This window comes from Manis pentadactyla, chromosome 4 (assembly GCF_030020395.1).
Source record: "Manis pentadactyla isolate mManPen7 chromosome 4, mManPen7.hap1, whole genome shotgun sequence".
NCBI classification, from domain to species: Eukaryota; Metazoa; Chordata; class Mammalia; order Pholidota; family Manidae; genus Manis; species Manis pentadactyla.
This window is the reverse complement of record NC_080022.1, coordinates 5895579-5917531: the sequence shown is the minus strand read 5'-3', so window position 1 is coordinate 5917531 and position 21953 is coordinate 5895579. Positions and strand designations below refer to the sequence as shown.

The window sequence follows — 21953 nt, the reverse complement described above, 5'->3', positions numbered from 1 at the left end:
CCATGCCTCTTCTTGGCTCCCTGCTGCACTGATGAGCTGTACTTCACTGCTCCATGCTTGTATTGTTCTGAAATGACTTCAACACATTTATCTTACCTGCTACAAATGAATCACAGTTTTAATAAAGGTCCATATCTACCTTTTTTTCTTCTAAATTCCTCCCAGTGCTAGGTGCTCAGTAAATAATTAGATACTTAAGAGCAGATGAAGAAGCATAGATTCCGATGGCTGAGGTTGGCTTCAGGTCCTTCTCTCGCACCTGGGTTACTTCAGCAACCTTTTTAACTGATCTTTGCATTGCAGCCAGTCTGTCCCCTAGTCCACGCCATAGGCTACACTGCCACGAGAGCAGTTGATAACCAGTCTTCATGGACTGCTCATGCTTAAACTTCTCTGCTGGCCTGCAGTTAGGACCATAATTCTTCAGCCTGGCCTAAAGGTTCTCTGCAATCTGACCTTCTCCAGCCTCTTAAGGCATATTTGCTGGCACTCCATTCTGCATACCCTGTCCTCCTTGCAGTTCCCAGAATGTTCTGTATGCCATTCCTGGCTGACTCTGCTGCTTGAAGCCTTGTTGGAGCCCACCTGGCAGGCTCAGGCTCTTCCTTGTCACTTCCTCTAAGACACCTGCAGAGTAAGTTGCTTCCTCTTCCTAGCCCCACCCACCACCCCTTTGTTCCTCTATGCTTTTCTTAAGCCCAGAGATCTGTTTACCTGTCTGCCATGCCCACTGGAGGGGAGCTCCTTGAAGGCAGGGTAGTCTCATTCCTGTCCACAGGCCACATTCCCAGGGGAGATGATCTGCTCATAGCCCAGGATGCATGTTGGTCATATGAATATGCTTTTGTAAGTAGTGAAGGTCGGATTAGAGAGAGCTTGTTGCCTCTTTCTTGTGCCTTGATAGATTTTCCCTTTGAACTATACAAATTATATTGAAAACTGACAGTGATGAGTCATATCTTAGAAAGGGATGAAATCGGAAAATGCAGAGCCTCTAGGAATGGTGTAGGAGGCTGCAAATCGGCCTTACAGGCCAAATCTCGTTCTTCACTGAATTTGCCCGGCTGGTCTCAAACACGGGGGAGTGGGAGGGACTCTTCTCCCGGTGGGCAGGTGATTTATTGGCTGGGAAGCTTCCGCGGTGATTTAGTTGTGAAACGGCGCCCTGCGAGGTGCAGGCTGATGGCTGGGCCCGGCGGGAGCGGCCGCCCACAATCCCGGGCCGGAAGGGAACGCGGGGGTCATCGGGGCCAGCCCCCAATTCGCAGCCTGGGGGCGATGGGCGTGCGGCCCTCGCGCTGTTGACTCTGCCCGCCCGGAGGGAGGACTGGAGCGGCCTGGGAAGGGCCCCGAGTGCCGGCCCGGCCCCGCGGGCGCCCTCTGCTCGCGCTCGCCGCGGTAGGGAGGAAGTTTCTGTGCCTCGCTGCCGGGATTGCCTCCTGTTAGGAAGGAGGAAGCCGCGGTCCCGGCGCCGGGGTCCCGGGAGGCTCTGGCTGCGGGCCCGGCGCGGAGTCTCAGGGTGGGGGCCGGCGGGCGGCGCGGCGATCCAGGCCGCCTTTTGCAGCCGCCCGCGGCCGCCGGGCTCCGCGCGCCGCGCTCCATTCAGCCTCCTCCCTCGGCGGCGGCCGCCCCAGCCCCGCGCCCCCCGCGCCGCGCGGCCCCGCCGCGGTCGCACGCCGAGCCGCCCGGCCGCCTCCGCCCTGCGCTTTGTGGAGCCGGAGCCCGCGCGGAGCCGAGTGACAGGCGCGGCCTCGTCGCCCCGAGCCCTGAGCGCGGCCGGCCCGGCCCGGCCCGGCGTACCTGTGGCTGCCGCCCGCCAGGCCGGGAAGCGCCTCGGGGTCGGCCGCGCCGGACCGGGCGTCGAGCCCCGAGGTGGGGGCCGGTGGAGCGGAAACTGCTCCTCGGGGCGGGGAGGGGCTGCCCGAGAGGAACGGGACAAAGTGAAAGTCTCCAGACTGCGAAGGAAATGGGGCGGGGAGGGGGGCGCGGGGGCGCGGGGAGGGCATCGGGAAGAAGGAAGGGGGTCTGATGGTTCTTTCTTGGGGCCTTGGAGTGGCTTTTAAGGACGGCGGTGGCGGGGCAGGCCTGCCGGGGTCCTGGCTCCCGGGGGGTCCCCGCGATATCCGTGCCTTCCTGGTGAATTCCTCGGATTCACGCAGGGGCCTTTAACCCTCCAGGGTCCCCTCGGGAGAAAAGTCTCCAGGCTTGGTTCTTTTCCCCCTTCTCCCTGACGCTCCGGGAAGCTTCGTTCTCGGGTGGAAAGCAGTTGTGTTGCTTTATTGAAGCAGGGAGCATATTTGTTGTTTGCTCCTTGGTGGACCAGTGCGGACTGGTGGCCCAGAGAACACAGATTGCTTCTCAACCTCAGACGCAGGGTGGCCTTCCCAGACCTGCCTGTGAGCCTGGGGCTTCTGACAAAGGCTGTCCAGGCCTTCTGGCCGAGGGTCCCGGCTGTGCTGCTGAAATGGGGCCCCGCGAGTCAATATTCCCTGCCTAAGACTTGTTTGTGGTGGTTCTTTAATGACGGCAGGTATCTTTGCTGACATCCTGGTTTGTTTTAGGTTTTTACATCATATTCTTTCTTTTTATCACAGAAACGCTTCGTTAAGGGGCTCAGGCAGTACGGCAAGAACTTCTTCAGAATTAGAAAGGAGCTGCTTCCCAATAAGGAAACAGTGAGTACAGTCGGACTTTACGTAACTTGATTTCTTTCGTCTTTGCTCCTGCTGCTTCTCCGCGCTTGATCTTATGAAATGGTTTCTTTTAACCCTGTGCTGCACTCAGACTTAGGTTGGCCTCTAGCATACTATTCATTTCATTTCCTTTACTTTTAGTTTAAACTCATGATTTTAGGTAGTAAAGTGATGGATTATGCTAATCCTCCCGAGGAAACTGGACTTTTCTTGTAAGAACAGAAAGGTCTTTGGCAACAGAGGGTACTGGGGAGTTAACATCTAATTTTAAATACAGTGTCTGAAATAGGAAATGTCACTTATCACTAGTTTGGATTTAGTTATTGACAAAAGTCAGCCAAACAATAGAATTAAGAGATCTGTACCTCCCTATAATTTGAATTATATTGGGACTTTTTCTTATTTAATATCGCTGTTTTCAAGAGTAGTTATTACATTCCTTAATTTTCAAGTCCTTAAAGCCTGTACTTTCATTGGACAGATACACAAAGATTCTTATGGCCCGCCTAAATGAAGCTTCTAAAAAATTCCTTTGATATTTCACAAAACTGAGTCAAATCCGATGAGTACTCTTGCTAAACTTGGAGTACAAGCATTTCCTGAGGAAATTTTTGAGAGAGAAGTTATATGAAGAAAATACTAGCAAGGGATTCAGTCTCGTTTACCTAAAATTGCCTACGCATGGTATTGGGGGTGGGAGTGGGGGTGGGGGAGAGTCCTTCATGCTAGAAGGGATAGAGGGCTCCGGGCTGGAGTAAGACCAGCCACTTGCCAGTGTCTGTGGCCAGAAGAGCCCAGTAACCAGAAGTGTTCTTCAGGACTTGGGGGTGGGGGTGGACGCTTAAACAATTGAGCTGCTTTTCTTTTTGGGAGTGGAAGGAAGGAGATGAAGAATATCCATTATAAAAGTGGGTGGATTGTTTGGTTTGGTTTGGTTTTTGGCTTTCTAATTGGGTGTTGTTTGTGGTTTCCTCTTAGTGGATTTTGATTCTTATATTCTGGGTCACCTTTTTTGTAATGAGCTGTTTCTGGACACTTTTTTTGTATAGTACCTTTTGAGCAGCAATAACTCATAATAGGGAAGAGGGTTCTGAGGTTTCAAGTATATAGCCTTTCATAAATCAGCACATCAACTCATAATTAGACTACTGTTTTAATATTTATTATACATCTAAATATGCTGAGATGGGTCATTTTGAGAATGGCAAAAAAGAGAGAACAGTTTAGAGACATTAAACTATATTATGTTATCAATCTATATAATCAACTTATTTTTTACTCTTTCCAAAACAGATTGGAGAGGTGTTCAATGTGGAACAGTGAAATAAATGCTTTTAAGTTTTCCAAGGATTTCAGTTATTTAAAGTTTGATGCATACTTTGAAAAAACTAAAATGCCCTTACCCAAAGGTAGAAATTTTGTTTTGGCCAAATGGGAGTGAGAGTTAAAGAACTCCCTGAGCAGCCTTGACCTGATGAGATGGGCAGGTTGTTACCTCTCAACTCAAGTGTTACCTATTCCTGTGTTCTGCTCAGAGTTGCAAACCATGAAGACTTTGATATCAGATCTTGTGCAATGATTATTTTATCTTTGTTTTAAAAAATAAACTTATAATAGTAAAATTAAGCATAAAATCTAAAATCTGTCTCACATTTGGAAATGCCAGACAGTTTTATCCAGCATTTTTTATTTCCCCAGTGGAAACAGATCTGAATAACCTTTAACCTAGGTAAGAGCCCTCAAACCTGTTTTCTTTCATGCTCTTGTTGTCCCTTATTTTTATTGATAATGTCTAACTCAGTAAGTAGTCTTTCCTGTCCCTCCCAGCAAGCAACCTTTTGAGTTGGCTTTCTGGTCTTTTCCAGGCACCTCTTTCCTGAGCCCTTCCCCATCACTTCTCTGCTGTCCCTATTCCCAGCCATGAGGCTCCTCTCCCACTTCTCCTCTGGCACCCAGCAGTCTTCCTGTTTCTAGCCTCTTTATCAGAACATGGTCATTGCAGCTAGTGAGAGAGTTGTTTGTAGCACTGGAGAATTTATCATGGCTGACGCTGGCTAAATGTTCCCTGTGTCCTGCTATCTTTTGCTTAGAATTGGAGGAGTTTGGTAGCAGAGTGAGTCTTTATTCTGATTAGCCGGGAGAAACATTCATCTTATGTTTTCTTTAGATATCAACATAGCCAAGCTAATCATTCACAATTCATGGGGAGGGAGGGTGGGCAATGATTATTTTTCATTTTTGCTGCAGAAAATGAAAAAAAATTTCAGGTACTGGTCTTCCTGGTTCAAAACTTCTTTGGTAGAAATCTCTGTATCTTCATGACTCTTTTTATAGCAAATCCCTCTAATCCAAATATTTTCCACAGTATCTTCTATTTACCAGAATTATTAACTCATTTCTTTGCTATTCTCAACCAACTTGAAACTTCAGATGGGTGTCAGTCTCCCAAAGAGCATGCCTGATTGGGCACAGGCACCAGGGTCAGCAGACCTGTATTCTATTCTTGGCCTTACCAGTAACTATAGCACTGGATGATGTCTTTGAACCGTGTAGTCTGCTGTGAGCTGTTCATTGGGAAGTTCAGGACAAATTCTGACAATGAGTGGGAAAGGATTTCCTCTAAAATGGTGTTGCTTTGCAGGAGAATTTTATAGGTGCTACAATCTTTACAAAATGTTTGCACGTCTCTGGCTGTCATTGTGCCTGAGACGGTTCTTGCTCCTCTGCCACCTACTTGCTGTGGGGCCTTAGGCAGATTATCTGACATCTCTTTCCTCTAAAGTCTTGGTTTGTAAAAGGGGGTGATCCTAACAACCCCCCTGAGACTTGTTCTGAGAAATCTCAAAACTCTATGAGGTGTCTATGAACACTGTAAAATGATTGTTCTTCCCATCTACCCAGAAACTACACAAGGTAACCAAATTCTATGTAAAGTACAGAATTATTTCCTGCTTGTAATCATATTGCACCTGTATAAAAAGAAATTACCTGTTTCTCATCAATCCTTTTAAATTGAAAAATTGGGAGGGGGTAGGGAGCAGTGCCTAGTTTAGGGGATGTTTCCTCTGTCTTGAATCTTTGTTGAGACTTGCATATTTACCAGCTCATTCAGTGCAGGCATGCAGAGAAAGGTTGCTGGTGGGCATGGATGTAAACCGCCTCCCCAGCTCTTTACGTTTCTGGAGTCTATTACACAGGAGCTAATGCTGGCTTTTCTTTGAACACTGCTGCCCACTGAAGTGGGAGTAGTGGCAGTGAAAACCACCTGTTTATAGAGGTTTAGTTGAGTGGGTATTACTTGCTAGCCTCCGTGTACCCAGGAGAATAACTGCAAGTTAAATATTTTAGTATCATGGTTGTGCAAATACCCTGTAGTTTATTATCTTTCTCCCATTCTCACTTTATCAATAACCGTTGCCTCCTTCATTGTGCTTATAAGAGAAATAATTAGTAGTTAAACATGGTAAGGAATCTGCTGAGCATCTCAGATTCCCTATGGCTGTATCTCTCTTTTCCCTAAAGACAGTTTGGCCTAACTCATGTCAGGGTCTTGGATTCTAATACGTTTGTATAAATCACAGTGAGTGTCCCCTGGCTGAGCTGAGAAGATGATGGGGAACCAGGCCTCTTGGTTTTCCTTTTAATGCTGCCACATAATCTTTGGGCTGATGAATTACATGAACTTTGATGTAATGCCTGAAACAGTAGGAGACTTAACAGAGCTGAATCTTAATTACCAAGAGAGGAACCCATGACTTCAGAATCACTAATCCTCCAAGAATAATGCTTTTCTTGATTTGTACAGCATTGCCATTTTCTTCAAAAGGGCATGAGGTGATTACTCAGGTCACAGTGACACATACCTTCTTTTGCACCGAGAACATCTTTGTTATTTGAGCCAGAAAGGTTTTCCATGTCTGACACCTGGGTGATTGTCCCTTGAATCCTGGCTGGCCTTTGTATATAATTCTGTCTACAGTTAGTTACTAAGACAAATTCAGCCAGCATTAGATTGTAGATGGGGAGTATTTAGTCAGTGACCTGTCTCCTAATGCAATTGGCGTTAGTAAGAAGACAGTCTGCTCTGCCATGGCTTGAAAGGAGAGATGCCCCCAAAGAGTTATTAGACCCTGGAGGGAGAAAGTGAAAAGTCACGTACCTTTTGACGATCTTTCTCAGGTCTGTAAATTTTATTTTCCACCACCTAGTCCAATAGAGATTAAGCTCATGTTATTTGTAAACCCAATTGCTGGTGCATTAATATTTACTATCCTAAAAATTTATTTTCACCCACTTCCCATTTTCAGAACTAAACATTCCATATAGTTCAGTTTTAAAAAGTGCTGTATACTCCCTGAGAACTTTAGTGAGTTGGGATGTCTGTAAGGAGAAGTAAGGTGCCATCTGCACCCACAGGGAAGCTGGCACTACAGCCCAAAAGATGAGCCATTTGCATGCCTGCCATGTTTGAACAGTATATGCTAAGGGCGCTGTTGGAAGTTGAGGCCTCTAACTATGCATAGATGCTATGGGCTTCTGGAAGGTTAATTGGAGTGTGTGGTGTTTGAACTGAGTTTTGAAGGAAGCGTACATTTTTTGACAGGGCTTGGTTGGGAGGGTGGAGGAACAGCCACTACCCAGCTGTAGGAAATGCCGTCATCAAAGGCATGGAGACAGGAAGTGGCAAAACATGTCCAGCAAGTACATTAGTGTGGTTGGAGAGAAGGTTGCATGAGCTGATGCAGTTAAGACTTAGACCAGAATTACAGCTTAGTGGTAGAATTCAGGAACCTTTCACTCTTTCCAAGGAGAGACCCACTGATGGCTTGTAAGAAGAGGGAACATCCTCGCTGAGTGGGAGTGTTCTTGAGCAGCGTGATGGAGATGGAGAGAGGTTCTTGTAATAATTCAGTCTTGTTGTAAGACAGAAAATGGGGAGTTAGGACTGATTTGTAGAATGGAAGTCTATCTTGTATCCTGATTTTCTCTATTGAAAACGTGTGTCTTTTAATGGGACCAATGGGCAGCTGGTTTTGATACATGTATATTTTTTAACTTAGGGTGATAGGATGAAAAGTACTGGAGATTTAAAATTTTAATTTGAGTGGTAACATGAAAATCAACTACTTTTCTTAGCCACATTTCTGGGAATGAATTCTATTAAATGTGTACATAATTACTAAATATTAATTGTTCACTTCTTTGGGCAAAATACCTTTTGCACAGAGGCATATCCCCCCAGCAAAGGATAACTACTGTTGAGAAAGGGCTGTAAGACTAATCAAGACTCTGTTACTATTAAGAGGTTAAAAATGACTTTAGCATTCACTGTGAGCCTTCAACATGAAGTATTATTTTAACTTTAGATTATAACCTTAGAGAAACAATTATCTAGCCTCATTAATGCTTAATCTATTATTACATAACAAAGTATGGACTTACTGAGTAGGTTGATACTGTTGACACAATGTATTACATCCACATAATGGTAACTTTAGAAAGTCTGGTTTTAAAGCAGAGGCCTCTACCACAAATGCTGTATAATTCTCACTGCTTACAGTGCCGTGCTCAGACCAGCAATATCACCATCACCTGGAGCTTGTTAAAATTACAATTGTAGGCTCTCCCAGCTTCTGTCCGTTCCTATTGAGCCAGAATCTGCATTTTAATAAGCTCTCTGGCTGGGTCAAATGCACAGTAGGGTCTATGCATCTCTGCTGTTCACAGTAATGCAGATTTGCAGATCCAAAGACTAAAGGTCACTTTCATTCTTAATGCTTTTATTCCGTTACAGTTGTAAATTGTTTCACTGTTAGGGCTTGATTTTGTTTTTTGGATTATTACAAAGTATTTTGGACATAAAGAAAAGTATCTGAGCTTATTTTTATTATCCATAATAGAATTTCTTAATATACTTTCCTCTTCCCATCTCCCATTTTTTTCTAGAAACACAATCGTAACTCCTGTTATATTTCATCTTTACCTTGTGGCATGCAGTCATAGTATGTGGTTAGCTTAAGTTTCTAATAGGAAACTTTTTATTTGAAAGGATGACCTCTTATTAATAGGAAGTTTACATATTTAATACTGTTTAGTGTTTCCAGATGTTATTTTGTCTCACTGTTACCCCTTATATATGAAAAAGAAATGTAAATACTATGAGGGCTTGGCAAGATTGGGTACAAGGAGAGACATGTACCATACCTTTTCTCCTAATAATCTGTCCTTAGTAGAGTTCGAATTTTCCATTCAAGGCAGAAGTGATTACCCATAAATACACTGCATTTTGGCAGCAAGTACTGTCCCATGCAGGGAGTTTGCTCCCATTAAAATTGAGCGGAGACTTGAATCTTCTCATTCTGGTAGTCTAAACTGTATGGGTATCTGACTGGGCAGTGGTCCAGCTTTGACTAGGGTAATCTAAGAGAGGTTGGCTGATTCCCTTGTGTAAGTGAAGCAGTAAAAAAAATTTGCATATAAGAAACTTCTGTGTTGATGTTGGGGAAAAAAAAGGCAGTCTTAAAACATTAGGTGATTTGTAAATCAAAGACCTTGGATATTTGCTTTTCTTAGTGTGTCTTGGGACTATCTTGGCTTTATCTTATATGTTAGAAGTGGTGGGAATGGCATGAGAATGATTTAATTATGTGCAATTTATTACTTGTAGAAAACTTCATTCAAATACGAAACACCTTGGACTTTTAAAGTGTCATAGAACATAGTGCAGCTTATGAGGATCAGTTATTTATTTGTTGTTGGTATTTGCTAACCCGTATTTCTTATGAGTTGGCTGGGTCTTGGTTACCTGGTAACTTCTAAGATGGGGACATTTATGACTTTTAAGCCTAAATAGTTAACTTACCCATTTTATTACCCAGCCAGTAAAAAATATGGAAGGTTTAAATGGTCTTTTGGAAGACTTACAAGATGTGATTACTGTGATTATATGCCACGTGTTTATCCATTTGGGGCTCATATTTTATATCACAAATAGGTATTTTTTAGCTTAGTAAGTTCTGTGAACTCCAGTTTGCTCATGTTTTTAAAAATACAGCGTCTGCTAAAAACTGACATTAAAAATAAGTGTTAAAATGTATCTAAAACATAATCCTTGAATAGTTGGTTCATTTTAATCTTATTTGAATTTATGACCTTGAGTAATACTTAGGAAGATAAAAGTAGGATAAAACGTATTGTTTTGGAAAGTAAAGCAAAGCATTTACCTCATCCGTCTTACAGCTGCTCACCAGTGGTGGGGAAGATACTCCCCCACCCCAATAAAGAATTTTTTTTTTTCTGTTGTATGTAATTCGAAAACCATTCATTGTATTATGAAAATAGGAAAAGCAAGCAGGAGAAACCTGTCTTGAGATACCAGAATTCCATTAAACTGAGTTTTCTTTTTCAGAGATTTACTTTTTAAATTAAGTTTCAGTGTTAATGGACTTCATTAACACTTTTTCCACTTTGGAAATAGTGTCTTAAGTCCTTCTTCTGAATCTAAATTGTGGCATCATAATTCCCAGGATTTGGCCTTTGAGGTGTCTAAGTCATCATCACAGCTGGCAAGATCAGAAGTTTTTTTGAAACTGTTTTGGGGACTGTGCGTACCCAAGGCTTGTGCTCTCTTTGGGGTGTCTGAGGTGCATGAGCAGGTGCTTACCCCGCTGGAGCTTACATGCTGGTGAAGGGTCAGCGGGACTGTGTTCTTCTCTGAAATCCCTGGTTCCTGTCCCTGAGAGGGTCCAGAGCTCAGGTGCGGGGCTCCTGCTGGGGCTACGCATCTGTGCCAACCACGTGGGCGCTTTTCTCTGTGGACAGCAGCACTTTGACAGAGCCCATCTCCTATGTTTTGTTCTGCCCTTTACAAATTCACATTTATTTTATTTTAGTCTTGGACTTCAGAGGCTGCTTCCTTTCTCCTTCCATGCATTTCTCTCCAGCACATATACATGTGTATATGTGTTTATATATAGAACACAAGGCCTTCTGGGCAGGCACCTCATCTTAATACTTCTTTATGTCATCTTTGGTGCCCCTTACTTTATATAATAGACCCCTTACTTTAATATTTGTTTAAAATGAAGTGTGTGTGTGTGTACGTGTGTACTCTGAATGATGGGTTAGAAATATACTGTAACCACAGATACATAATTTTTTATCCTAAAAAATTAAAACAATATTTTTCAGGAAAGTTTTTCCTCACCTTTTGCTCTTTGTGTTTTCATGATCAGTTTGATGCTATTTTAAAGACCAGTTGAAACCTGGATTTCCAAGGCCTTAGGACTATACTGGAGAGAAAAGTTTTATTAACCATAGTGTCCTGTGGTAGTAAGACTATGACTTGGGGTTCATTGTGCCAAATGTGTTGGACTTTCCTGTCCTATTTATCATATGCAGTAAATTAACTCTACTGTTTGCACAGCAATTCTGTTTTCTAGATTATTTATAAAATTAAAACCCATTGTTTACTTTTCTCAGCAGGTTTATTGAGCAAGTCAAGAATAAAATACTGTCTTACGCAGTAGAGTAAGCCATTAGCCAATTGCAGCTTGGCTTCAGAGCGATCAGTAGAATGAGTGAGTGAGTGAGTGAGTGAGTGAGTGGGTGAGTGAGTGAGTGAGTGAGTGTACATGTACTGGAGAGAGTGAAGTGAGGTAGAGGAGGCTCAGTGTTGCCAGATCTTTGCAGCCCTGCAAGGTTCCTGTGACTGTTGATGGATTTTTTTTTTCCATCTTAGTCGGTTAGTGAGTCATCATCACATGCTATTTTATTATCTTAAAAAAACACTCTGGAATTTTTGTCCTGTCTTTGCTGTTTGAGTGAAACACCACTGAGGATGTTCTGAACAACATTAAGTTAAAAGTTTTTTCCTGTGATGCTTATGTATTTTGATGGTTATATATTTTCAGCTGCAGCCATTGTCTTTGTTTCCATGTGCAGGAGTTGGATTTTTCTTGAGTTTGGCAAGATACGGTGACTTTTCTTGTGTTTATTTTAGAGGGCTGGAGCAGCGAAGGTCCAGCTCCTTTGGGATTTGGTGATTATTGATGTGGGCACCCACCTCCTAAGATCCCATCTTGGTTCTCCTCCCCACAAGTGCTGTTTTGGAAATGTGCTCATGAAGTACATTGAACCAGGTTAGAGGGTTGTGGCCGTAAGTTGTCAATGGAGATGTTTGAGTTTTGGAGGGAGAATCAGGAATTTGTGGAATAGGAAGGGTAATTGAATTCTAAAGGAAATAGGCCCGGGGGTCTGTATGTAAGGCCAGTTCAGCAAAGTAAAGGAAGCAGCAGCTGAAGTGGGCGGAAGCTCTTTAAATCTAGAGCCTGTGGGATAAGAAACAAAGCAAAACTTTTAAAATAAATTTCTGAATTTTCTGTGTTCTGTGGCCTGAATTTACTTACCAAACCTTGAAGCACTTATTTCTTCCGACCATATAAGCCCGTCTGGTGTCTCAGGAGAAGAGGGCATGTGCTGCTCTGGACCCCACTGTATCTGCCAGGTGGTTAGGCAGCATCACAGAGGATGGAAGGAATGGCTTCTTAGATATTTTAAATGGAAGACATAGTCATTTTGTATTTATATTAAAATGTACCAATTTATAATTAGGAATATGTACCCATTTTTCTAGTATATTTGTCTTAGACTCAAACTAGGTATGCTATTTTCTTTTGTACTATATTCTGTTCTAATGATTAATTTCCCAAATGCTAAGTGCCTTACCAGACATGTCTATAAATACTAGTATTTGTTAAGAAATTTTTCTAGAAATCAGTGACTTAGGTTGTTTTGATAGTGTGAATGTAAAAAAGTTATAGTTAATTCCTAAGACCAGTTGACCAGCAGGCACTTTGAGAGCTCACTGAGTATGATGAGAAGGCAGGAGGTGTGAGTGCGTTCCCTGCGGATCTCTCCGACAGTTTGGTCACCACAGTGTGAGCTGGTGTGAACCCAGGTGCAAAGCTATGTGGTGTGGACAGTAAGTGGTACTGGGAGTCCGAGGAGCTGAAGGTAAATGGCCCGTGTGTCCTAAAGATGTGCAGTAGGACTGGAAGCTATTTGAGGGATAGGTGTTTTAAAATATTAAAATTTGTTTGAAATGTCTTGCCAAAGAAAGTTCTTGAAATATCCTTATTTTCTACTGAGGAGTTCCTCAGTACCTGAATCCCTCTACAGCAGTCCACAGAGTGGCTGCCCTGCTGTTCCTGAGAACCTGGCAACACGGAACCATTAAATGTGAGCATGGCGGTTTTGGACCATCCCATTGTTGCAAGTGTCCTCTTTTATTTAGCTGGGATCTGAATCCTTTCATACCTTGTCCTGGTCATGTTCTTTGACACCACAGAGAATTACTGCTATGACTGTGCCACACAGATGGGTCAGAGGAGTAGGCGCTGCCAGGGCTTCTGGCTCCAGGGTGTCCAAGCCTGCTTCCACATCCGGCACCGTCTGTTCTAAGTAAGCTCCTTTGGACCTCTGTCGTTTGGCCCTCTCAGTAGCATCAAGCAGCCAGGGTAGCTGCCCTCCCTGTGCTGGCCCTCTTGTTCACCTGACAGGCACCTGTATTCATTCAGGGAGCTGAAAGTCACATTGCAGGCCTCCCTTATTCTATTGAGTTTAGCACGTCTTAAGGTTAGCATTTTTAACCTAGCTCTCATTTCCCACAACGAGAAACTGTTCACATTATGGTTAAGTAAAAGACAGTGCCTGCTATAGCAGTACCTGCTCAGACTAACCTCAGGCAGGCCGTTTTAGCACTGGGAGACCTGAGCAAGATTTCTAGTACCAAGCCACAGCATAACCACATATGACAACAGTAGGTTCTTTCCTTGGGGGACAGGCCATTAGTTTTGTCACTACTCCAGACCCTTCTTGGAAACCTTGTCTGTGTTGATAATCTTGGCACCAAATCAGTCCCTCAGCCAAGCCCATTGCTTCATGTTTTAGTAAACTGTAGCTGAAGATGAAGACAGCCGTCATACAGTAGACATATGCCTTCATCGTTTACTGCTTTTGATTCAAGCAGCTGTTTCAAGCTGTTGAATAACAGGGCTTTCCTCCCATCCTCCTCAGAAACCAAAAGTAAGGAAATGGGCTGTTCCCAGGCTAAGTTGGGAGCCCTCTCGTTTTATGTGAACCACTGACTCTGGTGCCTGCTGTCAGTTTTCCAAACTGGATTTCCTACCTTTCACTGAGCCTCCCGAGGCCCCCTGCTCCTCAGAGATGACTGGAGAGAGTTTCCCATCAACTTGCTGCCTAGTAAGTGCGTCCTGACCAAGCATGACAGTTCTGCATTCCTCCCAAGGCCTGGTCTGGTGTTGAGAAGCCAATCCAGTCTGAGTAGGTAGTCTAACATTTCATTCTGTTTACCATTGCTGGATAACACAAGGGCAAGGTCAGAAGGTCTGTGATTCAGCCTCACAACCCTCGTCTTGGGTAATAAACACACCCCCTCAGGTACCAGCTTGCCCATCTCCTTGTATCAGATGCAGTACTGCCACTGCTGGTTTTGTGGTAGCTTATGCCTCCTTAAGAAATACTAACTGCTGTGTTTAAGGTGCTCGTCCCTTTTTCCAGGTCTTCAACCATGCACATTGTGTAAGAAAAACAAGAGAAAACGTTCTGGCTGTGGGAAAATTATTTTAAGTCTTAGGCATGCATGGCAAGGAGTAAATGTGATGGATATATTTTTTTCATACCATTCCAATACCTTCCCTTCATCCTACCCCTAAAATATTACAAGGCATCCATTCTATCTGGTTTGGGGTGTCCCCAAAGCAACCACTTGTCCATTTGGCTTTTGTTCACTTGTACTTGTTTTCTTTCACCGCTGCCCCTGCCTTCAGCCCAGACTCCACCTCCCACCACGTGCACGGCAGGAGTCATTTTTTTATAGCCCACATAACCTTTAAACCGAAAAGAGAGTGCATTGCTTATAACAAAATGAATCTCTTTTTTACTTTTATTTTGAAGAGTCCTCCTTGTTGTTTAATGTCGAAGATATTTGTGCTGAAAGCCTGTCCCAAGTAGGCATTTGTGCATCCCAGAGGAACTTTTGATTTATTTCCTTAACTCTGCTCTCCTTTCTCTGTGGTTCAGAAACCTTTAATGATCTGTGAAGCTCTGAGACTTCAGTGCAAAGCAGTAGTCGTTTTAAGAACCCTCCTACTATATAAAAGGCCTGCCAGTTTCCACATGCTGGGTTTTTGACTCCCTGAAAGGCTGACCTCTCACAAATTTTGGTTGTACAGCAGGGCATCCTGGGTTGGGCTCTTGATAGTGCTTTTGTGAAATTTTTTTTCTCTTTCTCTCCCTCTCTTTGAAAAGTTGTAATGAAAATTCCAGGCTCTTGGCCAGCCTGTGGGATGTGATACAGTAGAAATGTTTCTGGTGCCCTTTGTTACTGTTTGGCTTTGATTAGGTTTATTTCCCGTAAGCTTAATTTTACTCCCCCCTCTCCCCTTCTTTATGGCTAAGGACGTTAACTTAGCCAAGGTTAAGCATTTTGTTACGCAAGCTGCTGCAATCTTAGCAGAGTCTCTGTGCCAGGCTTCTGTGGCAAAGAGAGACAAGGGGAAACAACTTTTTCCCTACGTATTTGCATCTCTTCCTCCCAGGGCTGCCTTCTGCTTTTAATGCTTGCTTTCACAGAAGAATGTAAGATGTGCAGACTTTGTTGGTTTCCCATTTTACGATTTCTTCTAGTTAAGGTGTTCCAGGAAACCAGTGTGCACCTTGTCTTAAGATTTTGTTAAGTTAAAGATCACGGTAGTCCTCTCTCTCTGGGGTTCCAGCCAGGTGGAGGGAGGGGGCACCAGAGCAGCAGTCAACGAACAGTGACACTCCTTTGACCTTCCTTGTGGTTCTCCATTTCAAAAGAAAGAAGTGGTTGCAGCTTTAAGTTTTAATACTGCTTTGACTTGGTATTTATAGCTCTTTTCAGCCCTGCAAAAGAGAACACTTTACGGACATTACTTTATCAGTTCTCCCAATCCGCCTGTGGAATGCCAGTCTTCCCACAAACCCGGCAGAGGAACTCTGCAGGGGCCTCCCGCACAGGTGCCGTGCAGGTCCGGGTGAGCCAACGGCAGGACTGCTGTAGTGTGCAGGCTTGGGCTGGGGCCACATTTGCTTTTTACAGGAGGGAAGTGAGATTTTATTACCACAGAAATGTTTTCTTCACTGTAGGATTCTCTGGCCAACTTAGAGTGGTGAAGTCTAGGTACATGCGATTCCTTTGTGTCCTGAGCTATAGGAGACACGGGCTCTCTGCTGAGTCGCCAGAGGGCACTGTGATTGTAACTTCTCTTTTGCTTTGGGAGCAGATAGCACACCTCACATTGAATTCAAATCTAGAAACTGGGGTTCAAGTTTGTGCCACACATAAACAGCGTCACTATAGAACAGACCCTAAATGATCCCATGCAGCCTTCCCCCCAGGGCCTCCCCACACATGCTGTGCTGGGAGTTGATGTGTCCCTGAGGACAGGAATCCCTTGTGGCCCGGAGATTCTGTCCTGTTTTGTGCCTTCTCACAAATCATCGAGGCACTTAGCACTGTGTCAGAGGCTTTTGCTAACCGAGTAGTTAAAGAAATGGCCATCCTTTAAGTATAGAGGGATGGGGGTTGTCTCTGGTGTCTTGTCAGAGAAGAATAACAAATACTGAGAAAAGGACACTTTGCACATTCCTTCCCCAGTTTGTCTCCCTATTTTCTGAGGGCTCTCCCTGCCGGCTTCTATCCAGACATCTGTTGCTGCACTCTGTGGCAAGCATTCACTGGAAGGTTGTTGGTTTTTCCCCCTCCCTCTTTAGAAATATAGATGTCTTATGTCCCCACAGAAGGATTTTTGGCAGTTAACCTATTAACAAAGTGATTCAGACAGGTTTGGTAGTGTTTCCTCCAAGCACCTTCTTCAGAGTTCTTAGCAAATAGGCTGTTCTTCTAAACCAAGCACCCTTCCACCTTTTTCTTCCTCTGGCCTGAATTGCCCTCAGATGCCTGCACAGCTGATCAGGAAATAAGGTTCCTTTTTTCCCTAAACTAGTCATGCAAACAAGACCCAACAGGAAATTGCTCATTCTTTGGAATTATGAAGTTTATTTTTAGTTTCATAGTACTTGATTTATTTTGGAGGGAAGAGGGGGATAAAATGCACCGTCTTATTAAGGGAAATACTGGGCGCCTTATCTGAAGGTTTATTACTAAGTTGGCAAACTTCCCACCTTGAATACCTATTGACTGGGCCTTAAAATGTATTTTCTTCTTTCTTATTTTATTTACATTCATTTATTCTGCCAACCAGTTACATTTGAGTTCCTTTGTGGAAGAAGAATTTTTATGTAGATGCTGAGGATATAAAAATGAGTAAGATACTTTCTTTTACCCTTAGAATGTTCACGGTCTACTTAAAAGAAGTAAGTGTAACTCCATGTGGTAACTACTACATGGAGATAAGATGAATCCACTTGTAATAGGTTTTACGGTTTTGTGGTTTATAGAGCAGTTTTACATATTTGGTCTTACTTCATCTTCATGACAGTCTCCTGAAGCAGTTAAGTTGCTAGGCTAAGAGCTGGGACCCGGACCTGTGGTTGGTCATGACCTTTGCTTGCTCATTTCACCTCTTAAGCCCTGACTGGTAGTAAACCGTTCTCTTCCTGGTGTGCGATTCTGTGACCGATGAGCTTATTGTCTCTGGAGTAGCCTCTTCTTGTATAAAATTGCTGGCAAAAGGAAGTATGTTTGGATTCTTTTCTACTCTCTCCGTCCTTGGAAAACTCACCTGATAGCTGTTTGAGTTTTCTCATTTATAAAATGATGATAACAGGATCTACATCCTAGGGGAGTTATGAGGATTAATTGAGTTTTTGATGGCCAAAATGATCTTATTTACATGTAGTCATCAAACCTAAAGTATTTTGAGAATCTGAAAAGCAAAGGATATTACTCAAAATTTTGTAATTTGGAATTGTATACAGTATATTTGGCTTTTTTTTTCTCACTTTTAATCAAGAGTTCTGTTACACCCCTCAAATAAATGGTGAAAGCTCTGTACACAGTGTTGTGTGCCCATCATGAATTTATGTTGGATTTTGACTCTGTCCTGTCTGTGCAGTTAGGGTACTTGAATTAGAAATTAAAATTTGGAATTTTAAGAATTCAAAATGTTAAGAAATGCTGTTGATTTGGTCTTCCCAAAGTAATAGTCACCTTGATGTCTTCAAGCTCTCTGGGGTTCTGAATAGAGAAGCTAAGGGTTTTCCTTGGATTGTGGGGCAGAGGGTCACTGCTCTGTAAGTCACAAGGTGGACGTGAGTGGTGGGTGGTCAGTGTTCAGGGTGAAGACTGGACCTTGAGCTCCCGTTAGCTGAAGCTTCTAATAGCACTTCAAATTGTAAGCAGAGAAAATGAAGGGAGTTTAAAAACATAGTCTGACATTTTAATACCTTTTCTTGAGATATTTTTAACTCTAGTTTAGTTTAGTTTATATAGTTTTCATTTTTACCAGGATACTAGTAAATCCATAATAAACTTGATGCCATAAAACTTTCATTGATTAAGTCTCTGGTTTTTTATTTAGTTGCCCAGTTATGAATGTATCAACGTCAAGGGTTATCTTACCTGTGTTTTATCTTACTATGCAGTTCACCTGATGTTAACAACAGAATAATGCCTCATTTGTGCTTAGTTTCCTTTGAGGGAGGGGCCCAGTATGTCAATAATAACAGAATCTACATCCTGGGATAATTATGAGGATTAATTGAGTTTTTGATGGTCAAAATGATCTTATTTCATATAGTCATCAAACCTACATGTATTAGGAAAGCATATTGACCTGTTAAGGCCAGACACCAACTCCATTTTGTAAGCAGGATTAAATGAGACAAAAAGGAGAGTGTTCACCCAGAGCAATTCAGCAGGTTTTCAGACTGAGTCAGCAAGAGAAAGGGGGTCTCCAGAGCCAGTGCTTTTCTGTCACGCCACGGCTCCAACTGGAGGAGCCCAAGAGGTGTCGACGCTGCAGCCCAAGCCTCACCAGGTAAGACACTGCATCTTCCTTGGCCTTTATTTCCCTTAATTGGGGTGGAAATAAGAACTGTGTTATTTGGATCTTTCCAGAACAATTAGTGGACTTAATGGAAGAGGCTTAAGAATAAAATATTCACAGAAATGTCTGGAAAGGTAAGATAAAGTGACACAAATACAAAGTGTATGATGATACCTGGCCAAGCAGTGTCCTCTTGGATGGGCAGTCGTCTGCGCACTTCAGGACTAAGCCTGTGGAGGTCCTGTCCGAATGCGTCCCTGTTCTTGAGAGTAAGCCTACCACGTACTCCTCTCCATACTTCATTACTTTTTTTAGTGCACATCTTCATTGGGTAGTATCAAACTGTATTTTTTACCGTGTTCTACATAGTTTAGAATTCTTACATTACTTTCCAGGAAATAGAAGCCCTTAAAAGTTACCAGTGAGGATGCACATTGTGTTCTGTACACCTGTGTCTTTCTGTGCATGTCACTTGTGTTGGTCAGAGGGCTTCTTCATGAATAGCTGAAACTTCCATTGCAAACATTCCCTCCAGGGTTTGTAATTTTCCAGATGAGACTGATAGAAATGTTCTCACTGCAGCCTTGCAGCAGATGTTTACTCTGGGTGTACTGGCTTGACAAATGCTGGCCCCCACTCTTCAGGGTCTCCACACCTTGTGGATGGACTCCACTGCTTGTGGGAATTATAAATACTTTGGGACCATAATTAAAGCTACTAAAAGGAAGGAGGGAGGTGTGGTGGACTGTGTTCAAAGCAGGTGTTCAGTGTTGACAGGGAAGAGTAAATGTTTTATCTTTGCTGAATTCTTAGAAAGCCAGAAATGAAAAAGGATATCCGGGGAGAGGAAGAAGGGATCTATCTTAACTTGTTACAGATATTCAGTATCCAATTAGGTGAAAATATCATACCTAAAAAAATTAAGGATTTGGTTAGATTAGACTTTTGATTTTTTAATTAAATGGTATTTTGCTGATTACTATTTCTTACAGTACCCTCTGTGAGATGTTTTTTATCTCAAAAGAATGAAAATTATATCTCACAATTGTGTTTAACTTGTAATCTCTTGACCATATAAATGGTTTTTAAGGTTATTTCTTAAAACATAAGTCAAGTTGGTGTTGCATTCTCGTACTTTCATTCATTTCGCAAACATTGACAGTCCACAGAACGCTGAATGTTAGATGCTAGAAGTATATGTCACTCAACAAAAGATACATTCCCTCATTCATGGAATTTTTAATCTATGAAGAAGACAAAGTAAGCAAATAATCTGTTAAGTATGTAATTATAAATCCTGATAAGTACTATAAAGGAAAAGTACTAGATATATAACCAGGGGACCCTAACTTCAGTAAAGATATGTCTGAAGATGTTTCATTTAAATTATGACCCCAGAGGGTAAAAGAGGAAAGGATGGAATCAGAAGAGCCCTATGTCCAAGGGACCAGCCTATATCAAGGCCTGGGAATAGGATGAGCTTGGGACTAAGTGGGACTAAAAGAAAGTAAGTGTAGTGTATTGAGCAAAAAGGAGAATAGTGAGGGGCAGGGTAGAAGTCAGGTCAGATTGTGGTGGCCTTGCAGGTTCCAGCAAAAGTAAGAGCATGTCCCAGGGGCCTCTGATGCGTCAGGCACTGTTCGAGGTGCTTTATGTGCATTGATTCATTGATCTCATAGACAAGAGGCTGTGTGACTTGCCCAAGTTTGTGAAGTAGCCAAGATTTGATCTCCAGCAGTTTGGCTTCAGAATCCATGCTTATGAATGAATACCTCATTATATTTTTATGCTAAGAAATATAATAAGCCAGTAAAGAATTTCAAACAGGGAAATAATACAGATTCATTTTTTCTTTTTATATACTTCTTCTTAAGATGCAGTATGAAAAATGGGTTGTAGCAGGTCAAGAGTAGAAGTCGAAAACCTAGGCAGCAAGCAACCTTGGCTCTTCCATGCTTGTCTGTCTCCTCTGGGCTTCGCTAAAGTAGGTGCAACCTCTGAGCCAGACAATAACAAAATCTTAAATGCATGGATGGCCAGGAGGTTTCTGAAACGACTGTGAGCAACAAGGCAGCACTGTGGCACACCTCGCAGATGCTAGCCATGCATCTAGTACCTTGTCTCTTTGTGTACATACTTAGTTTTCCAAGTTTTACACAAACATGACAGTGGGTTGGCTTGAGTTCACAGACATATTTTTCATGCCACTTGAACCACTTGTCCTGCAGATTGATTTGGAAACTGTTGACATCTGTAGAGTCACCATCTTTGGCCTTACCTAGAAGCACAGCTCTGCTTATTTTAAGCCGAGTTGGATAATTCTGAAGACTAACCTTGGGGAGGGTTTCATGTCACCACCTCAGCCACAGACTATTTCTGAGGAATGTAATTTTATAAGTAGCACACTTCCCTTAGGATATTATGCACTCAGGAAAATGGTGATCGTACACTGGGCAAGTAAGAAGGAAAGCCCTCAGCCCTGAGGCCCACATTGGATTTCAAGTGCTCACACATAGGTAGATGCAGGAAATCAAAGAGAAGCAGCCTGCAGTAGATGTGGCATGCGGGATCGGACAGCACCCTCAGAATGGGTCGGTAGTGGGGGGTGGGGAAAAGTGGGAGCAGATAGAACAGGAGCTAGGAGCTGTGCAGAACCAGCAGGGGCAGAAAAAGCTCCTTACCCAGCTGTCTTACAAACAGGAAGTACTTGCATATAACTTCCAAATTCTCAGTAGAGAGGAGAAACATTTGTAAATGGCAGACTTGGAATGTTTGACAATCGTCTGGGTTTTGAAAATAATCTTTATAAAAGATTTTAAAAAAAAAACTGATTCCCACATGCTACCACAGTTTAAGATTGCACGGAGTGGTCTTCCCCAGTCCAATTCCCTGACTCTTCTCTCAGAATAACCACTATCGTGAGTGTTTCGTTACCATCCCCTTCCTTTCCTTTATGATTTTGCTTCAAAACATTTGCATTCTTACACAATGTGTTGTTAGTTTTGCATGTTTTTGAACTTGATGTAAAGGGACTCATGGAGGAAGAATATACTGCACCTTGTTCTTTTCATTCAGCTTTATTTAGAGATTCAACTATGTCATGTCTACAGTATTTCACAGCATTGTATGAATATAACGTATTTTACTTAACTATTCTGCTGTTGATAGACATTACAGTGCCAGTTTTTTTGCTGTTGCAAATAGT

General features: G+C 42.8%; 1 protein-coding gene across 8 annotated transcripts in view; it reads left to right on the top strand.

Moving 5' to 3' along the window:
* Positions 1-21953, top strand: part of RERE (arginine-glutamic acid dipeptide repeats) — a 429285-nt gene that overhangs the window by 375806 nt on the left and 31526 nt on the right. For all 8 annotated transcript variants that reach the window (XM_057499686.1, XM_036925289.2, XM_036925287.2 and 5 more), the window contains one exon: positions 2595-2675. In XM_057499686.1, coding sequence (XP_057355669.1) covers positions 2595-2675 — 81 coding nt within the window. The remainder of the gene's footprint in view (positions 1-2594; positions 2676-21953) is intronic.